Source organism: Rhincodon typus, chromosome 9 (assembly GCF_021869965.1).
Source record: "Rhincodon typus isolate 14 chromosome 9, sRhiTyp1.1, whole genome shotgun sequence".
Classification (NCBI taxonomy): domain Eukaryota; kingdom Metazoa; phylum Chordata; class Chondrichthyes; order Orectolobiformes; family Rhincodontidae; genus Rhincodon; species Rhincodon typus.
The window spans coordinates 16,191,104-16,212,811 of record NC_063340.1 but is presented as its reverse complement, the minus strand read 5'-3'; the positions used below and the strand labels follow the sequence as shown (position 1 = coordinate 16,212,811).

General features: G+C 40.1%; 1 protein-coding gene across 1 annotated transcript in view; it reads left to right on the top strand.

Moving 5' to 3' along the window:
• Positions 1–21,708, top strand: part of mthfd1l (methylenetetrahydrofolate dehydrogenase (NADP+ dependent) 1 like) — a 146,398-nt gene that overhangs the window by 70,831 nt on the left and 53,859 nt on the right. Inside the window, exons 21-24 of the mRNA XM_048601418.1 lie at positions 8,710–8,849; positions 9,687–9,728; positions 12,702–12,802; positions 19,586–19,763. Coding sequence (XP_048457375.1) covers positions 8,710–8,849; positions 9,687–9,728; positions 12,702–12,802; positions 19,586–19,763 — 461 coding nt within the window. The remainder of the gene's footprint in view (positions 1–8,709; positions 8,850–9,686; positions 9,729–12,701; positions 12,803–19,585; positions 19,764–21,708) is intronic.

Below are 21,708 nucleotides of genomic sequence, written 5' to 3'. Positions count from 1 at the left end.
GCGCGCGCTCTCACTAAATCACGCTCGCTCGCGCGCGCTCTCACTAATTCACGCTCGCGCTCTCTCTGTCTCTAATTCACGCTCTGTCACTAATGCACGCTCGCGCGATCTCTCCAATTCTCGCTCGCTCTCTAATTCACGCTCGCTCTCGCTCGCTCTCTCTCTCTCTAATTCACGCTCGCTCTCGCTCGCTCTCTCTCTCTCTAATTCACGCTCGCATGCTCTCTCTATCTCTAATTCATGCTTGCTGTCTCTCTCTCTAATTCACGTTCACTGTCTGTCTCTAATTCGCGCGTGCGCGCGCGCTCTCGCTGTCCCCTGAAAGATTGGACCGTGCTGTTTGCATCCTTAGTTGTTTGTTCCATCCTTGGTCTTTGGGTATGCATGATACTGTCAGGGGCATTGCTTAATGCTCATCCATAAGTGCTCTGCGCAGATGATGATGAACTGCTTTCTTTAACCACTGCAACCCATGTTGTGTAGGTACACTTAGTTTGTCAGGAAGGGAGTTCCAATATTTTGAGGCAGCATGATGAAAACACAGCATTACGTTTCCAAGTTAAGATGGTGTGTGGCTTGGAGTTGAACTTGCAGGTGGATGTGTCTGCGTGTTTGTAAAGGCTGTACGTTTGAAGGGTGTTGTTGGAAGTGTCTTAATGAGGCTTCCGGCAAATGGTATGATTCTATATGCAAACCTGGTCGAAAAAGTAAATGTTTGAATTAACATAGAGTGAAAATAAACTTCCGGTCATACATCTGAATAATTGCTACGCCTATTTTTACCTCTGTAATGTTGCCTAACTCTGCCCTTCCATCAGATCAGATGCAGATGAAATCATTCTCCATGTTTTTGTTATCTCTAGACTGGAACATTCAATGCCCTGCTCGCTGGGGTCTTATTCTGCCCTTTGTAATTTTCATGTACCTGTTGCCTGTGTCCTATAATGTATAGAGTTTGAGCAGAAACCAACAGCCCAAAAGACAAAAAGACAATCACCAGCTGTGGGATAGGGTTAGCTCATTTAAAGTCACAGTGAGTTCAAGCTATCCTTTGTCAGCTATTAGAATAATTGTTTCTAAGATTGTGAAGATATTGATTGTGCAGATATGTTGATTGGAGCTCACTGAATACTGCTTTTCTCCACCAGCATTTTCCCTTGTAAAATTAACCAGTAATCTAATTTCTTAACATTAGGTATTGTTGTCTGAATATCTGAAGTTGATGGCACCCTATAAGGTTTCTTCTGGTGTCATTTGCAGGGCCATCACTTAATCACAAAGGAGCTATATAGTTTTCAGATTGCAAAGACACCAACAGTGCAAGTGAGAGTTTTACAGTAATTACTGGTAAAGCAGTGGGCAAATCTTGGTAATGCTTGCATCTAAGTTGTGAATTCAAGTTCTAGCGCAGAGATACGAGCACGTAATTCAGGCTGGCAATCCTAGTGCAATGCTGATGAAACATTGCTCTGTCAGAGGTACCATCTTCCAGATGAAATATTTAGTTGAGAGTCTGTCTGTGCTAAAATTAAATATAAAAGACCCCGTGACACTGTTAGAAACGGTAAGATAATTGCCCTAGTGCCCTACTATTCATCCCATCAGCACATAAAAACACAACTTAATCTTTCAGGGATCCTTGGGTTCAAGAAAAGACATATAGGATTGGAAAACTGCCAGTGCAACACTTTTATTTAATAAAGGAAAGAAACTAAAAATTGATAACTATAGGCTAGTTAGTTTAAAGTCCACTTTTGGGAAAATGTTAGAGGAAATTATGAAGAATTTAATAGCAGAGCATTTAGAAATACTAAAATGATCAGGCTGAATCAGTATGGCTCATAAAGAGAAAATTAAACCTGATGAATTTTACTCCTATTCTTCAAGGAGACAACAAGAAGGATAGATAAAAAGGGAAAGCAATGGATGTAATCTATTTGGATTTTCAGAAGGTGTTTGATAAAGTGCCATAAATTAGGCTACTTATTAAAGTAAAAACCCATGGTGTTGGGTTAGTGTATTAGCATGGATGGAGGACTGGCTAAATAATAAAAGACAGAGTAGGATAAGGGATACGTTTTCAGGATGGCAACCTGAAATTAGTGGTGTGCCACAGGGATTGGCACTAGGGCCACAATTATTTACAATATCTTCTTGACTTGTATAAGGAAAGTGACTGGACAATTGCCAAGCTTGCAGATGACACAAATAGATAGGAAGACAAGTGGTGAGAGTGACAGAGTCTGCAGAAGGATGTAGTTTGAGTTGGGGGAAAAATTTTGGCAAATGGAATATGATGTAGTGGAATGCAAAGTTATGTACTTTAGTTGGAAGAATAGGGGAGCTGAATGTTATTGACATGGAGAAAAACTGCAGAAATCTATGGCAAAAGGGGATTTAGGAGTCCTCATCCATGAATCACAAAAAGCTAGTGCCCATTGAACAATTTTGAGCCCCTTATTGAAGGAAAGACGTTCTTGCAGTGGAGGTGGTCCAGAGAGTGTTGATTGAATAGGCTGATACCAGGAATGGGGAGGACTATTATGAGAAGAAGCTGAGTATATTGGGCCGGTACTCATTGGAATATAGAAAAGTGAGAGGTAACCTTATTTAAACACACAAGATTCTTAAGGGATTTGACAGGGTAAGTGCTGAAAGGTTGCTTCCCCTTGTGTGAGAATCTAGGAGCAAACGTCATAATCTCAGAATAAGGGATTGTATGTTTTAAGACAGCTGAGGAGCAATTTCTTCTGACAGTGGTGAATCTGTGGATGGTTGAGGCTAGATCATTAAGCATATTTAAAGGCTGGGATGGAACGAGTTCTAATCAAATAAGGGAATCTAGAGTTTTTGGGGGAGATGCAAGAAAGTGGAGTTGAGCGTTATCAGATCAGCTAACATCTCAGTGAATGGCAGAGCAGACTCAGTGGGCTAAATGGCCTATTTCTGCTCCTGTGTCTTATGGTCTAATTGGTTAGTTATCCCGTTGTAGTTTGTGGGAGCTCGGTATGCACAAACTGGCTGCTGCGATTTCTCCATTCCACAGTGGTTACTTTCCAAAAGTACTTTGTTAGCTGTGTAGTACTTTGGGGCATCCTGCCATGAAATTACTATACAAGTGGAAGCCTGTTTATTTTTAAAAAAAATCAAGAAAGTATATCAAATTATTTGTTCTGTTTATGTGGCAGGGGATGAACCTTCGGTTCTGAGTTCAGCAATTGGCTGTATTTTGAATTTGAATTCCTGAGGCTTGGAATGTGGTGCTATTGCAGATTTGTTTTGTTCCAACTGACTTGTCTATGCACCCATTTCCTTGTCAATCTCACAGGCCAAACCAATCTTATTGTTCTCTGGATTGAACAGTGTTCATCCTGTCTTGTTTTTGTAGTTTTTTTTCTTCCCATTGATTTCCTCAATTTACAAAAGTAGATAAATAACTTTGGAGAGTTTTCTCATTAGCACTTGACAAATGCACAAAAGCAGATCTGTTTATTTCTAGAAAATCCTGTTGGAACAATGTCATTTGACATTGGTCCCTTTTGACTTGCCAGTTCTACTCTGGATTTCATTGTCAAGAGTACTCTTTAAAAAATAGAGAGATTAAAAGATGCTCAGTACACCAGGATTGAGCACAAAGAACTTTGAAGACTGTGGGACCAATCAGGTTACATAAATAAGGATTAGTGAGCGTGTGAAGGGGATTGATCGCAAAAATGAGGCATTGCTGAATTGAGAGCCAATGAATGGCAGCAAGTTCAGGGGTGATGGGAATGAATTGGGATTCGGGCAGCGGAAGGAACTTGATGACAGATATTCACAATTTACTGAGGCGTGAACAGCTGCATGATCCAACCGAGTGCAAGTTCAGCAGTGAGCTGGCCCATTTTCCTGTGGTATTTCCTTTATGAATGGTTCTAAGCATCCAGTGTGTGCAGTTACAATTGCCGCTTCCTTCCTCTCATACATACTCTGCTTTCTTTCCAAGAACAGATCTAATTTACAATGACTGTATTGACTGAGGAGGATATGTTGCAATGGATAATATGATTGTAACAAGGGTGGTACATTGAATGGGTGGAATCCATCTAATACCATAAAACTGTTGAGAAACTGACTTTACTTCATCTAGCTAACTTGACATACCATTTCATAGGTGGTACTAGTTCAAAGTGAACAAGTTTATCTGTCCTTGTATTAGAAGTCTATCTGTTGGTCAGCACTGTGCTTAACCATGATGTTTGAGCTGCTGATTTAAATAGTGTTGTTGAAAAGTTCATAAAATATATACAAAATTTTAGTTTCCTGCTATAATTCTTCTTAACAATAAACCTTCTGAATTTTTAATTTTCCTGCTCCTTTTTTTTCTGGCCCAAAATTGATCATTTATGCCGGACCCAAGTATGTGTGCAGGCAGTTTGCAAGAGGGCCCAGCTGTAAACTTGTCTTGCATTCTTGGGATTAGTAGATGGCAAAAGGTTAAGAATGAGATGTGTGGACTGGAAAGGAAATTCTACTTCGGAAGGAAACCGAATGGAATCTCATTTCTTTCAACATGTGTCTCCGTCATCTAAGTGAGCCAAACTGAGATGAAATTTAAAGATGTCTATGTAAAGCTAACAGCTTGCCCCCTCCTTGTCCTCTATAACCTTCTCCAACTTTACAGCCTGCTGAGATATTTGTGCAACTCAATTTTTTTTCCCCTTGCACGTCTCTGATTTAACAGCTTCACTAGTGGCAACCATTCCTTCAGATATCTAGGCCTTAATTCCTTTTTGAAAGCTTCCAGCTTCTGAGCTTTTCTCGCTACCTCAAAGCACTAATTCTTTAAATAAGGTTTTGATCGTCAGTCATAATATCTGCTTATGTGGTTTGATATCAAGTTTTATCTAACAAAATTCCAGTGAAGTTGAAGTTTGATACAGAGAAGTGATATGCTTTGGTACAAAAAACATGGAGAGATGATTTAAAATGGAGAATACTATTTGAAAGGGTGGGCAGGAGCAGAGAAACCTGGGTGTATATAAGTCTTTAAAGTCGATAGATAAGATATATCGAGCTGTTAATAAAGGACATAGGCTTTGTTAATAGGGGATAAACTACAGGAGCAGGGAGGTTATATTGAACCTACATAGAACACCAGCTGGATCTCAGATGGAGTATTGTGGACAGCTCTGGGCACCACATTTCATAAAGGATGTGAATGCATTCGACAGAGTGCAGAAGAGGTTTAGAAGAATGAATCGAGACGGGAAACATCAGTTGTGAGGATACATTGGAGAAGTTGAGATTATGCTTCTTGGAGAGGCAAAGGCTTTAGGGAGATTTGATGAAACTTTTCATAACTATGAATACCAGGACATGGTAAATACGGAGAAACTGTACTCCCTCTAAAACTGTTCTCACCCACTAAAATGATTGAGAACCAAAGAGCATGGTTTTTTAAGTGTTTTGCAGAAGAAGCAAGTGTGCAGTGAGGGGAAAAAAAGACAGTTGAATATGATGAGTGGTCTGAACTTGGCATGCACTGTCTGGAAGTGTGGTGGAGGCAAGTTCACTTGAAGCATTCAAGAAGGTATTGGATAATTATTTAAATAAAAGCATGCAGGATTCTTGGGAAAAGGCAGGAGATGGCACTAAGTCAAAATGCTCAGAACAAATAAGAACTAGTGGGTCGAATGGTTATCTCCTGCACCATAACGATCCTGTGAGTCTGTGAAGCACCTTGGGATATTTTACTATGACAAAGACACTATGTAAATACAAGTTGTTACTTGGGCTCTCAATTGGGAAAGACTACAAAGAGAATTCACTCAGGAGGAAACTAAGTAGGATTGAGCAGATCCTGTTGATCAACAGTACATCATCTTGTATCCTCGAGACCCCACAATCCAATCTTAGCAACTGTTTCCCTGGAGATTCAAAATTTCAGCTACACTTGAGTCATTAACAAAGGAATGGGTGGGCATGTTGTAATGCAACAGTAGTTGGAGTTTGCAACAAATAACAGGCCATTTATATCTGAATGTCAAATTTTGGTGACTCCTCCCTCACATTCAAATTATCCCCTCAACTCTGTGAGAAAACAAGGGAATCTTCCTTTTGCCTCAGCATGACTTGAAGGTGATGGTATATGAACCTTGGTTGCCCTTGATAATCGGTGGTGAAAATTAAAACTGCACAACTACAACTGCATAACAGCATAAATATATCTGTGGTCCAGTCATCTGCACAAGTGGTATTTACTCTTAGTTCAAATTTGCTTAATTCAGACCATGTTGCTTTTAGCATTGAATTCACACTTGACTATTTGTTTTAACTTGATTAATGACAATTGTTGTGAATACATTTTAGTGCAGAAATAATTGAATTGTTAGTGGTTTTTACAGTATACTGACATAAATATGTTTACAGATATATTTACAAATTATATGGGCTGATATGGGGATGAGTGCATATTAGAACATGTGTTTATATTATTTTACATAGTATAGGTATATGAAATGTAATATTAACCACTTAAAGAAGTTTAAACTAATTGGAGCAAGCCAACATGGATTTATTGAGGATGGGTCATGTATTACAAACTGAACTGAATATTTTGAGGCTGGATCTAAAGTATAGAACATAGAACATTACAGCGCAGTACAGGCCTTCGGCCCTCGATGTTGCGCCGACCTGTGAAACCAATCTGAAGCCCATCTAACCTAAACTATTCCATTATCATCCATATGTTTATCCAATGACCATTTAAATGCCCTTAAAGTGGGCGCGTCTACTATTTTTGCAGGCAGGGCATTCCACGCCCTTACTACTCTCTGAGTAAAGAACCTACCTCTGACATCTGTCCTATATCTATCACCCCTCAATTTAAAGCTGTGTCCCCTCGTGCTAGCCATCACCATCCGAGGAAAAAGGCTCCCACTGTTCACCCTATCTAATCTAGAGAGGGAAATAGCCGAGGCTATAGTTTGTGTGCACTTCTGAAGGTATTTGAGAAAATTCTGCATAAGAGAGTGTTAGATTAGATTGAGGCCCATAATGAGGAAAGTAGGAATAAAGTATGCAAGTACCCAAATTGGAAGGGAGAAATTGGTGGTGTCCCACAAGGATCTGTCCTGGTACTTCAACTCGTCAATGTTTTTGTTAATGATTTGGAATTATATATCCAAGTTTATATTAACGTAGAAAGTAGAATAGACAGGAACAGTAAAATGGTTAAATATTTTAATCTATTAAAATATTAAAGGGTCACGCATTTAAGGCTAGAGGGGGAAGTTCAAAGTTGTCATGGGTGCAGGTTTTTTATAGAGAGTGATGGGAATCTGGAATGCACTACCAGGTGTGGTGGTGGAGGCAGATACGATAAGGGCATTTAAGGGACTTTTAGATAAGCACATGAATATGCAAGGAATGGAGGGATATGGACCAAGGGCAGGCAGAAGAGATTAGATTCATTTGGCATCATGTTCGACCCAACATCGTGGGCTGAAAGGCCCGTCCCTGTACAGTACAGTTCTGTGTTCTAAGTGAATGGGTAATAAACTGTGATAAATTAATTTGAACACCTGAATGAGGTGTCCATTTGGAATTTAAAAAGGATAAATCGGAGTATCAATTAAATAATGTAAATCTTGTGACCCACAGTGGTTTAGGGGTTTATATATACTGATAACAAATATGTAAAACAAAAACAGGAATTACTGGAGAAACTCGGCAGGTTTGGCAGACTCTGTGGCGAGAAAGCAGAGTTAACGTTAACTGGGTTCTGAAGAAGGGTCACTCAACTTGTAATGTTAACTGTGCTTTCCCTCCACACATCCTGCCAGATCTGCTGAGTTTCTCCAGCAATATCTGTTTTTGTTTCAGATCTTCAGCATCCACAGTTCTTTTGTTTTATTTTACTAAAACGCAGAAGTTCCGCTCAAAGTATAATCCAAAAGCCTAATTAATGTTAACCTTTACGACTACAAAGTGGAGGATGTTTTGCTACAGTTTGCAAAATCTTGGTTAGACCGTAACTGGACTAATATGTACTGTTGTTGAAAGAAGAGACAGTCCATTCAGGGGATAAATTAAGAAACCCCTCTACGCACACAGTGACAGACACATAGAACGTACTCCATAAAGTTCAGTACTCACTAACTCAATTATTCATTTTAAGCTTGCAATCAATGAACTTTTCTCTAAAGAATATAGAACAATGTGGATTCAAGGCAGGTGGAAGAAATTCAGATAAAGACGAGCTATAATTTCAATAAATGGCAGGCTGCTGACATTTTGATTGCTATACAGTTGTGATAAGTTTGTGTATGCAGTTTCATGTCTAGGAATTAATAAATAGCAATATGTCCAAAAAAAGGAACATTTAAGAAGAGACAGCATTATGGCACCATGATTTAGTGCAAATGGTTCGCCGCTAACTCCACTGCGTCTTTCTGTTGTATGCAATGACATGTTGATTAGTATTATTGCAAGTTTACAGATTAGAAGTGAACAAGAAAAGTCCCAAATCTCAAAAGTAGTGTGACCATCAGTCATGAGTTCATTGAAGGCGGAATTGGCTGGCTAGGTTGAATGGACTACTCTTGTTCTTTCATGGCATGAGAATTGTAAAAGGAGAAAAGTACCTTTTTTGTTTATAAGTTTGCTTCTAACTGCAAGTTCTATATTTTTAATTTCTAGGTTGTCTAATCATGTCTTATTTTTCAGTGACTGAAGCAGGCTTTGGTGCTGACATTGGGATGGAGAAGTTCTTCAACATCAAGTGCAGAACATCAGGCCTTCAGCCTAATGTGGTAGTGCTTGTGGCAACAATTCGTGCCTTGAAAATGCATGGTGGGGGCCCTAATGTGAGTAGATGTTGTAACCATATAACAAGAATAAGCCATTCAACCCCTCTAGACTGTTCTTCTTTCCAGTTAGATCACAACTTATTTGTCTTGAACAGAAGGTTTCTTTTTCCTGTAAACAGAGATACTCAAACAACCAAGAGAAGATGCAATAAGCAGAAAATAGAGTCTGAGGAAAAGAAGTAAAGCTTTGAATGCATTGTCATTCACTCAAGCTGGTACAATTATTCAGACTTTGCCTGTGAACTGGGAATCACCCAATGGCTCAGGTTCAGTGAGATGGTGAAATGAGATAAAAGTTTGAACCCATTAGTCCAGGGTTGTAATAAGCTATGATTCAGTGATAACGCTCTTTCCTCCTTAGTCAGAAGGTGATATGTTGAAACACCACTCCAGGAACCTGAGCGCACAATCCAATCTGACAGTGCAAATCAGTACAGTCAATATTGACAGCAACATAGTCAACATTGATACCTTTCAATTGAGGTGTGAAACTAAGGCCCCCATCTGCCTCAAGTTGGATGTAAGGGAGCTAATGTCACAATTTAAGGAACAATGGAGGTGTTCTTGGTGTGATTGCTATTGTTTAACAATTACTTAGACATTCTTGATTGATTACGAAGTGATTAGAATGTCCTGTGGTCGTGAAAGGTATACTATAAATGCTACCTCTTTTGTACCTTTTTACTGATTTTATCTTTGTGTTTTTATTTTGTTTTGTTTGCACATCATCCCAAAATAGCTTGCATAAAATATAACTTCAGGCACAAACTTCCGTTCTTCTATGTGACAATCTGTATCTATGTTAACAAGGATTACTGACTTGTTCTCTTTCAGGTCACTGCAGGCAAGCCTCTATCAAAAGAGTACACTGAGGAGGTATGTACACTTCATAAAGACCAGAATAGTCTTCAGGTTTCCTATTGTAATGTAAGCCATGTTCTTGTCTGTGCACTTATGACTGAGGCTGGAAGAATGCATCGTTGCTGTAGTTCCATTACTCTAAAAGCAGCAACGTGAATAAAAATACTTTATCAGTTTACTCAGATGACCAATTAAATACCTTGTGTATATCGAGTTGTAAGCCAAAGATCTATCAACCAGGATTCTTAATTATCAAATTATGGATTTGTTATCAAAACACAACTTTATTAAATAAGTCACTGCAGGCAAAATATGTAATATTTAGTTAACATGTAGTAAGTAATATAGAAATGTAAACATTTATCAGTTTAATTATCCCCAAAACATACTCTTGCTCTCTGTTCGGGAAAAGAAAGCTGATTTCTTGGTAGAAATCAGCTTTCTGATACAACAGTTTGGTATTGGATTTTTTGAAGGCTAAAGGATGAAACTTATTACACTATGCAAACAGCAAATAGATTTTACCCTAAACTGATGTAGAGGATTTTCTTTTCAGAAGTGGGACAGATCAGGTGGGCAATTTGTTCATAATAAGCTTCCCTTCAACTCCATTTATTATTCTTAGTAGACTTCATGCTAACCCATCTTGTTCTCAGCAGCTTTTGCTTCAATTGAACCACATGATACAAGAATCTCTCGAAGCCAGTCACACTTTTTTTTAGAAAAAACAACTCTAGCAAAGTCTATAACATAGTAAGCCTCTGTCGCCAATTATGTGATTTCTGAAAAGCCTTGTTTAAAAAAAAACTCATGTCTATAGTGAATTTTCAGCGACCTTTTAAAAATCAATTTCAGGCGTGCCCACAAATCTTGAAATAAATTACTTTTACCATAGCCCTTCAAAACCTAAGTACTCCAAGCAATGCTAAAGCAATGTTATGAGTCTAGTATGACTCGGGTATTGCTCATCCTCTTTGCCCTTAGTGGTAAAGAGCTGCCTTCTTGAACTGTTGCAGTCCTTGGAATGCAGATGTATCTCTGCACTGTTGGGAAGGGAGTCCTAGGATTTTGATCGTGTGCCAGTGAAGAAACAGTGATATAGTTCCAAGTTAGGATGGCTTTGGTTTAGAGAAGAAAGTAAATGGGATCACCATCACATGCTTTTACTACTGTCTCATTCTAGTGGTTGAAGCAGTGGATTTGGAAGGCGCTTTTGGAGGAGCCTGGGGGACATGTTGCAGTGCATTTTGTAGATAGGATACAAAGCTGCCACTCTATTGGTATTGGAGGGAGTGAATAATGAACGTGTTAGATGGGATGCCAGTCAGGTGGGCTGCTTTGTCCTGGGTGGTGTCAGGTTTCTTGAATGTTGTTGGATCTGTACTCGTCCAGGCAAGTGGAGAGTATTCTATCACCCTCCTCACTTGCACTTTGTAGTAGTAGATAGGCTTAGAGAGATAGGAGAAATCTGATTCCAGTTTACCCATGCCAGATTTTTTCTCATCTCATTGAATAAAGCCATCCTCCAATTAAGTATTTTTACTTTCGATTATTTCTTGTCCTTTTCCATAGCGAATTGGAACCTATGATATTATGATGACTGTTCCTTAAATGTTCTTCTTCTGATACTAGAGTCATGGAGTTGTACAGCACAGAAACAGACCCTTTGGCCCAGCTTGTCCATGCCAACCAGATATCCTAAATTAATCTAGTCCCATTTGCCAGCATTTGGCCCATATCCCTCTAAATCCTTCCCTATTCATGTACCCATCCAGATTCCTTTTAATTGTTGTAATTGTACCAACCTCCACAACTTCCTCTGGCAGTTCTGCGTGAAAAAGTTATCTCTTAGGTCCCTTTTGTATCTTTCCACTCTCACCTTAAACCTCTGCCATCTAGCTTTAGACTTCACCACCCCAGGGAAAAGACTTTGTCTATTCACCCTATCCATGCCCCACATGATTTTATAAACCTCTCAAAGATAACCCCTCAGCCTCCAACATTCCAGGGAAAATAGCTCTAGCCTATTCAGCCTCTCCCTATAGCTCAAACCCTTTAACCCCTGCAACATCCTTGTAAATATTTTCTGCACCCTTTCAAGTTTCACAGCATCTTTCCTATAGCAGGGAGACCAGAATTGAACATAGTTTTCCAAAAGTGGCCTAACCAATGTCCTATACAGCTGCAACATGACATCCCCTCCCCACAGAACCAGGTCTGGCTATACCTTTTTTGTTGGACACAAACATACTGATGAAGAAAATTTGCATTAACGTGCTTCAGAAACTTTTTCCCCTTTCTCCCTTTTACACTATTGCTATTCTAGTGTATGTAGGAAAGTTAGAATCCCCCAGAAATGGGCACAAAACTGAATGTATGATCTGACCAGAGCCTTGCACAGTTCAAGCACTATCTGATGATTTACGTCTTATGTGTGGACTCCGTTCAGTACTTGGTTGTCTTTGATAGTTACTCCTATACAAAGTGTTTTAAAGACTTTGGGGGCCAGTTTTTCAATTAATCCATATGAATTCTGGGTCCCAATCCTATTCCAGAGCCACTATTTTCAAATGCAAAGCAGAAAGTGAGCTTGATGTCCAATTAGTGGTGCTCAGCTTCTCTAGGTGATGGCGCCTGCTGCCTGGCACTGGTAGTGCTCTTCTGAGGAGTAATGATTGGCAACCCTCAACTAATTCTGGTGCTCCTCTGGCTTGATGTTAGCCAATATCCAGCAATAGGGGCCTTATGTAAAAGCACAAGCAGTGAAACTGGCTGATCCTCCCTAATCCAGCTGCAGTGAAGCCATATATAGGTGTACCTTTCTTACCATTTGATTTTCAACCTCTTGTTTTCTCATCTCAGTTCTGATGAAGGGTTATTAACTGAAATGTTAACTCTCTCTGTCTCTCCACAGGTTGCTGAGCATTTTCAGCATTTTTGTACTTACCCCAAGTTTCTTTGTTTAAGGTTTATATCATTATTTTTTAGAACCTGAAACTGGTGGCTGATGGCTGCTGTAATCTGCAAAAACAAATACAAATTGCTCAGCTGTTTGGGATTCCAGTTGTAGTTGCTGTGAATGTTTTCAAGTAAGTGTTGTGGTTTGGGACTCGTTGGGGAAGCACTTTACACATGGAGGAGATCTTGTCCTCTCAACAGAATATCAAATTACAGGTTCTCCACCTCTGCAAGAATTGTCCGAGTGTCAAATCAATGCATGCATCTATTAATGAAGGTACTTCTTGTCATTCACTCTCTTCCCAAACTGAGCAGGCGAATTGCTGGTGGCCAATTACATTCACTAACTGGTTGATGCTACATCACCCAGAATCATGTTCACTCAAATGGCCCCATTGAGCATCCCTTCAGGTCACATCTGTGGTTGCTGACCTATGTTAACTCCAGAATTACCTCCAGTGTAAAATTTTCATCCTAATATTCAAATGTCTTCATCACCTCCTCCCTCCAATCATAGAAAAGTAAAGCACAGAAGTAGCCTGTTGAGTCTGAGCCAGCTCTTTGGAAGAGTAATCTACTGGTTGGTTTCACTCTGCTCTTTTCTCATTTGTCTGCATCTTTTTCTCATTCAAATATGTATCCAGTTTCTTTCATAAAATTATAGTTAAATCTGTATCTTGCACCCTTGCGAGCAGTGCATTCCAAATCTGAACTTTTCCTCAAGTCACTTTTGGTACTTTTCCCTCAGTACACTCCTGGCTAATGACTGACATCTATGTTCTCCTGTTATTTAATCTTCAGCCCTTGGAAACTGTTCCTCTTTATTTTACCTACATCCTTTAGGATTTTAAGTATCTTAATCAAGTTTCCTCTTTCCTTTCCCTTCTCAGAGGAGAACCTGTACTTCACCAGTGTATCTGTAAGTGAGATCCCTCACCCCTGGAACTATTCTAGTAAATGTCTCCTGTGCTGCCTGCAAAATCATGAAGTTCTTACTAAAATATAGTCCAGAGTTGCACTCAATACTCCAGTGAGGGCCAAGCAAATGTTTTAAGTAAGTTTATCGTAGCATCTTGGGTTTTAAACTTTGTGACCTTTTTGTAAAGCACAGCATTTCATATGCGTTTTCACGTACTTTGTTAATCTCTCCTGCCACCATCAAAGACTTGTGCATGAACAAGCACCCCACCAACCACCACCACCGCCACTTGTTCTTTTGAATTGGGCCTCTTGTGCAATCTCTCGTTTTGTCATTGGATGCTATGCCTTCAGCTGTCTAGGTCCTAAACACTGGAATTTCCTCCCTCACCAGTTGGCCTCTATGTCCTTTTTTTAAATTGCTCCTTATAACCTACCTAATTAGCCAAGAATTTAGTTATCTGTTTTTGTATGTCTGTATGTGCCATTGTGTCAGGTTACCATCTGGGGTAGGGCTCTGGGGTTTTAATTAAATTAAAAGCACTGCATAAATGCAAATTGTTGATGACTACAAAATGTGAGCAAAGACAGTTGCAAAGAATTGTCTGGATTTAAAATAATTCATTTTAACAAGATTACTATAGATGTATGCTCAAGGTATGGTGAATTAAAAATGGAGTCTTTGCCTTGCAATCTGCTGCTCATAATTACTGGTTAGTTTTGTTTTCTGTATAAATAGCAATTTCAATTATCCATTGATTTGAATTAAGTGAAGAAAACAACATAGGAATTAATTACTTTAAAAAGAACGTTATCTGCTAATTAGAAAGATGTGACTTTGAATTTCAGAGGGCTGGATTCTAATGGAATTATCCGGTGCCTTTAGAAATGGGTCTCGCTGAACTGGAAAAAATAACTCTGCAATCCACTTATGGAATAAATGAAGATTAGAAACTTCATAGGTCGAATGAAGATTTTTTTGAACTATTTTAAAAAAGTTGAATTAGCAACTTATGAAGGATTTTCTAGAGCTACTAGAAGCAGCTCAATTACACATTGAGTTTCAATCTGTGAATCTTGACATTCAATTGATGCAGTTCAGCTTTGAAGCCTGCACTGAGTTTCTCTCACTTCAGTTACTTGCATAACTTGGGTGGTCACAGTTTTATCATTCAATGTTGAAGTTCGAAATCCAGCAGGAGTGTTTAATTCTGCGTTTATTGGGTGTGAGACTATCCTAGTTACATGGGAAATCAAATTAAGAATTTGGTTCAAAAATAAGAAAGAATGCAATTGGAAGGTTTCGGGTGAGACTGAGGGGACGGTATTGAGTGGAATGCTAAGGCGGTTAGATGCCTGTTCCTTCTGACCTTTGTAAATAACCTAGGCATCAAAACCAATTGCAAGATTTATCAAATTTCCATAAAGCTCTAAAATGGAGAGCAGTAGGGACTGAGGTAGTAACTCTTAAAGGTTTACAGGGGATTTAGATGAGTTATGGAGAAAAAACTAATGAAAACTAAAATTTAAATTAAGATTTGAGGTGTTTCTCACGAATCAAAAGATTGTACAATGAAGAATGAAAATATAATGCTTGTCCCTTTTTTTTAAATGAGACAAGATTTTTGAAGTATTGGGGAATATACCCAGAGCATTGGGCAAGAGCATTTTGGCCTTGTTTAAATATTGCTGCTTATGTAAGGCAGTATGTTCAATTTAGTTACAATTCTGCAAAAATGGATAAATATCTTTCGGGGAAGATGGAAAATAGAGCAGCAAATTACTTGTTCAAAAAACTCAATCAAGTTAGTGAGACACGATTTCCCATGGTGACTATCCCTAATCAGTTCTTGCCTTTCCAAATTCATGTAAATCCTGTCCCTCAGGATGCCCACAACTGATGTCAGGCTTGCTGGTTCTTAGTTCCCAGGCTTTTCCTTACCACTGTTCTTAAATAGTGGTACCATGTTAGCCAACCTCCAGTCTTCTGGCACCTCACCTGAGGCTATCGATGATACAAATATCTCAGCAAGGGGCCTAGCAATCACTTCCCCGGCTTCCCACAGAGTTCTAGGGTGCATGTGATCAGGTCTCGGGGATTTATTCATCTTCGTGTTTTAAGACATCCAGCACCACCACCTCTGTAATATGGACATTTTTCAAAATGTCGCTGTTTATTTCCCAAGTTCTCTATCTTCTATATCCTTCTCCGCAGTAAACACTGATGCAAAATACTTGATTAGTATCTCGCCAGTTTCCTGCAGTTCCACACATAGGCAGTCTTGCTGATCTTTAAGGGGCCCTATTCTCTGCCTTGTTACTGTTTTGTCCCTAATGTGTTTGTAGAATCCCTGACGGATTCTCCTTAACCCTGTTTGCCAAAGGTATGTCATATCCCCTTTTCGTCCTCCTGATTTCCCTCTTAAGTATACGCCTACTGCCTTTACACTCTTCTAGGGATTCATTCGATCTCTGCTGTCTGTACCTGACACATGCTTCCTTATTCTTGACCAAAACCTCAATTTATCTAGTCATTCAGCATTCCCTACACCTACCAACCTTCCCCTTACCCTAACAGGAACATACTATCACTGGACTCTTGTTATTTCATTTTTGAAGGCTTCCCATTTTCCAGCCGTCCCTTTATCTGGGAACACCCGCTGTCAAATAACTTCTGAAAGATCTTGTCTTATAAAATTGGCCTTCCTCCATTTAGAACTTTAACTTTAACTTTTAGTTGGGGTCTATCCTTTTCCATTACTATTTTAAAATTTATAGAATTATGATCACTGGCCCCAGAGTGCTCCCCCACTAACGCCTCAGTCACCTGCTCAGCCTTATTTCCCAAGAGTAGGTCAAGTTTTGCACCTTCTTTCATACTGAATTGGATTGCATGTCTACATACCACCCCGCCAACCTCCGCATCCAGTGCATCATCCTCCACCACTTTGGCCACCTACAATCTGACCCCACCACCAAAGAGATATTTCCCTCCCCATCCCTATCTGCCTTTCGTAGGAACTGCTCATTCCCCCACTCACCCACACCCAGCATCTTTCCCTACAACTGCAAGAGGTGTTACACCTGCTCCTACATCTCCCCTCCTACCTCCGTCCAAGGCCCCAAGCAATTTTTCCAAATCTGACAGGGATTCACCTGTACGTCCTGAACCTGGTCTACAGTATCCGTTGCTCCTGATGTGGCCTTCTCTCCATCGGCGAAACCACACACAGACTCGGTGATCTATTCGTGGAGCACCTGTGCTCTGTATGCTATAACCAATAACACCTTCTGGTTGCAAACCATCTTAACTCCCTGTCCCACTCCCTTGGTGACATGTCCATCCTGAGCCTCCACTAGTGTTACAATGACGCCACAAACTGGAGGAACAATGCCTGATATTCTGCCTTGGGAGCTTATAGCCTGATGGCGTCAACGTAAAATTCAAAACCTCCCCAACCCTGCCCTCGTGTCACGTTCAACCCTCCCTCTCATCCCCGTCTCCTTAACCTGACGCAACCAGTTCATCTTTTTCAACTATCTGCCCCAACCTTCACACTGACTAATCTCCACAACCCTCTACCTGCATCCACCTATCACCATCCCAACTATCTTCCCCCAGTTCCACCCCCCATTTATTTCCGAGCTCCTTTCCCCTTCCTTAGTCCTGATGAAGGGTGTAAACCTGAAATGTCGACATTCCTACTCCTCTGATGCTGCCTGTGTTCCTCAAGCACCACACCGTACTGATAATGAAGAAGAAGGTGTTTTGTATGCTTGCCATTATTGTTCAGTGCATTGAGTATAGGAGTTGGAAGGTCATGTTGCAGCTGTACACGATATTGGTTAGTCCACTTCTGGAATACTGCGTGAAATTCTGGTCTCCCTGCTATAGGAGAGATGTTGTGAAAGGATTCAAAAAAGATTTACAAGGATGTTGTCAGGGTTGGAGCTATCGGGAGAGGATGAATAGGCTGGGGCTATTTTCCCTGGAAAACAGAGGCTGAGGAGTGACCTTGTTAGAGGTTTATAAATTCATGAGGGTTATGGGTGGGTGAATAGACAAGATCTTTTCTGCAGGATAAGGAAGTCCAAAATAGAGGGCATAGGTTTAAGGTGAGAGGAGGGCGATTTAAAAGGGATCTAAGGGGCAACTTTTTCATGCAGAGGGTGGTGCGTGTATGGAATGAATTGCCAGAGGAAGTAGCGGATGCTGGTACAATTACAACATTTAAAAGGCATCTGGGTGGGCCATGAATAGGAAGGGTTTAGAGGGATATGGGCCAAATATCTGGTTGGCATGACCGAGTTGGACCAAAGGGTCTATTTCCATGCTGTATATCTCTGACTGTAAGTGTGAAGGGAAAGGATGTGTTATGGGGAAAGTTTAGAAAGTATAACTTTACAGCATAAACGGGCGCAAGAGATGCGCAAGTTTAGATTGCTACTTCAGAGTAAGATGGATCAGTCAGACTGCTGATATTAACTTAATTACATGAAAAGTATGTTTCAAACTGACCTGAAGAATTAATTACCCTGGTTCTGAGAAAGTTACTGAAATATTATTTGCCTTCACACTGTAATAGGATGCCATCTACACAAGTCCAGGAAACCAAGGCATGTGTTAACTGAAGCCAAGGTTTTAAATATTGTCAGGCATGCACAAAAATATGGTTGGAGTTTAAGCAGTTAACGTTGCAGACCACACAGAACTGGATAACCTCTCGTTCACCACTGACTACCCTACTCAAGAGGCCAGTTGTTTACAGGATAATCTTGTACCTTTGCTTCAGGTCTTAACAAATGGGTCAAGTTGGCTTCTCAGGATAGTATATGCCCTGAAGTACTGGCAAGGTATCAGACTGCCAGATCTGGAACCGGTCAGTTTCTAATCTTGACATCAAGCATGATCTGTTGAAACTGCCTGTAAAAAAGGCCTTTGTTTCTCTTTCTTTCTTTCTTCCCCTCACCCTACCCACTTCCCAACACAGTTAAGAGGTATATAGTCTCCGGTCCAGGAGAATTTGGGCACTGGCAAATGAACGTTGACACACTGGCCATCTTTTGGTTTTGAAGGTCCTTGTATTGACTTAAGTCTGAAGACCAATTCAACACAGAAAAAAAAGCATCATGAGTAGGCTAGTCGGTTAGATCGTGGCTAGTTAGATCATCTTAGTTCTATTTACCTGTCTCGTCTTCTGTATATCCCTAAATGTCTATACCTAACAACGTGATTGATCTCAAGCTCCGAAATTTTCAGTTGACCCTCACCAACCCCAGGCTGTTAGATGCTTCTTGCTCTGACCTCTGTAAATAATGTAGACATCAAAACCAATTGCAAGCTTTATCAAATTTCCGTGCAGAGAGTTCTAGATTACCTGTATTGTTTATGTTACTTTCTTATGGCCAAGCTCTGATTTTAAGGTTATGTCTTGTTGTTTTGGACTCCCAACCAGACCAAATAATTTCTATCTGTCTACCCTATCAACTCCTTTACTCATTCATGACCATTTCTTCTATACTGAAGAGAATAGAAGCCTAGGCTCTGGCACCCTTTCCTTAACAGTTTAAATCTTTTAGTCCAAGTTTCATTCAAGAGCTGTACCCCATCTCCAGATCTAATACTTTTAGTTTTTAATATATTGATAGTAGGTAAGCATGAAGAAGAATCTATGTTAGAGCATTGGATGTGTTACTTCAATCTTGTTTTGTAGTTCTTAAACAATTGAAGTAATGAGAGGCAGTGGAAGTGCTGTCTTTCAGATGGGTGTTGGTCCTATGGTGCCATTGGAAGAAGACTGATAGTTCATTGTGAATATCTTGGCCAATATTTATTGCTTATCCAACATTACAAGAAGGGATTATTTGATTATGATCACGTTGCTGTTTTTGAAATCTTGCTGTGCACAAATTGGCTGTCACATTTCTAACATAATACCAGTAACAACACTTCTAAAGTAATTTGTCTCTAAATCACTTACGATTTCTTTGTATAGGACTGACACTAAAGCAGAGATTGACCTTGCCTGTCAAATTGCAAAACAGTCCGGAGCTTATGATGCAGTGCCATGCAATCACTGGACCATTGGAGGCAGAGGATCGTTACAGCTGGCAGAGGCTGTCAGGCAGGCTGCAGAGCAGAAGAGTAGCTTCGATTACCTCTATGACCTAAAGGTGAGAACCTATTTTTATTCTCTATTTAGGTAATGTAAAATGTTTCCCTACAAGATACAATAAGTATAATAACCAAAGTAATGGACAGGGTGGCGGGAAAATCGCATGCAAACTGCTAGCATTTGCCTGAAATGTATGTGTTGTGCAACAGTAAGAATATACAAGACTTGCTTTCAACCTGCAATTTCAGCAAAGCATGACGAAATCAATTTGCAGGTATAAAGTATATATCCATAACTCTCATGCAAGGTGCAAATATCCTAAGTTACTGATGTTAATGACCGTGTAGTATTGATCTGGAATTGAGTAACCAATAAGCCAACAGTGCTAAACATAACCATGACTGAATTCCTTGCGCCCTGAAAGATAAATGGGGAGTGAAGCAGTTGATAAGATATATCATCACATAGACTAGGGCACACAATGAGAATTCTTCTTTCGAATGATGCTAAGGATTCTTTTGCACACAGCTGAGAGAGCAGACATAGCGTCTATTTAATATTTCACTTCCAGCAGTAGTGTCTCCCCTGATACTGCATTGGACTGTCTGTGTTACACGATCAAGTGCGTCTTGAACCCACGTCCCCTGACTGAAAGAAGAATTATACCAACCCATACAGGGCTGCCAGATTATGACAATAAAACTGTCCCTGTTACAAATGTGCAGATGTAGTGCACAATAATGTAGGACTGCTACATTAACAGTGTGTATCGCAGATGTGGACTGCAGCCAGGAGAATGAAGATAAATTTAATTAATAAATTGGAAGCACTTTCTAGTATCATCCTGGGAAACAAAACTCTTGTTGCCTATTTCATGCAGCTTGGTCTCGCTGCTTGAAAATGAGGAGCTCTGACAAAGACAAATCCTATCAGCACTCCAGTATTTTGGTGGAATCTAGACAGATAAACAATACATGCTAAACTTCTCTCTGACAGTTGGATAGAGTAAGGTGATGGGAATGGTGAAATACTCAAAATGTTTACTTCAGTAAGGCGTTCGACAAGGTTTTGCATGGCAGGCTAGTTAGCAAGGTTAGATCACAAGGAATACAGGGAGAACTAGCCATTTGCATACAGAACTGGCTTGAACGTAGGACACAGAGGGTGGTGGTGGAGAATTGCTTTTCAGACTGGAGGCCTGTGACCAACAGTCTGCCACAAGGATTGGTTCTGGGTGCATTGCTTTTTGTCATTTATAGAAATGATTTGGATGTGAACATAGGATCTTTTGTAAATTGGAGGTGTAGTGGACAGCCAAGAAAGTTACCTCCAGAGTACAACGGAATCTTGTTCAGATGGGCCAATGGGCCTAGGAGTGGCAGATGGAGCTTAATTTAGATAAATGTGAGGTGCTGCACTTTAGAACAGCAGATCAAGGCAGGACTTAAACACTTCATGGTAAGGTCCTGAGGAGTGTTGCTGAATAAAGAGACCTTTGAGTGCAAGTTCATAGTTCCTTGAAAATAGAGTTGCAAGTAGACAAACTAGTGAACAAGGCATTTGATATGCTTGTCTTTATTGGTCAGTGCATTCAGTATAGGAGTTGGGAGGTCATGTTGAGGTTGTACAGGACATTGGTCAGGCCACTTCTGGAATGCTGCATTCAGTTCTGGTCTCCCTGCGATAGGAAGGATATTGTGAAACTTGAAAGGGTTCAGAAAAGATTTACCAAGGATGTTGCCAGGGTTGGAGTGTTTGAGCTATAGGGATAGGCTGGAACCGTTTTTCCTAGTGTTGGAGGCTGAGGGGTGACCTTATAGAGGTTTATAAAATCATGAGGGACATAGATAGGGTAAATAGCCATGGTCTTTTCCCCAGATTAGGTGAGTCCAAAACTAACGGGCATAGGTTTACGGTGAGAGGGGAAAGATTTAAAAGGGACCTAAGGAATAAAGGGTAGTGCACGTATGGAATGAGGTGCCAGAAGAAGTGGTGGAGGCTGG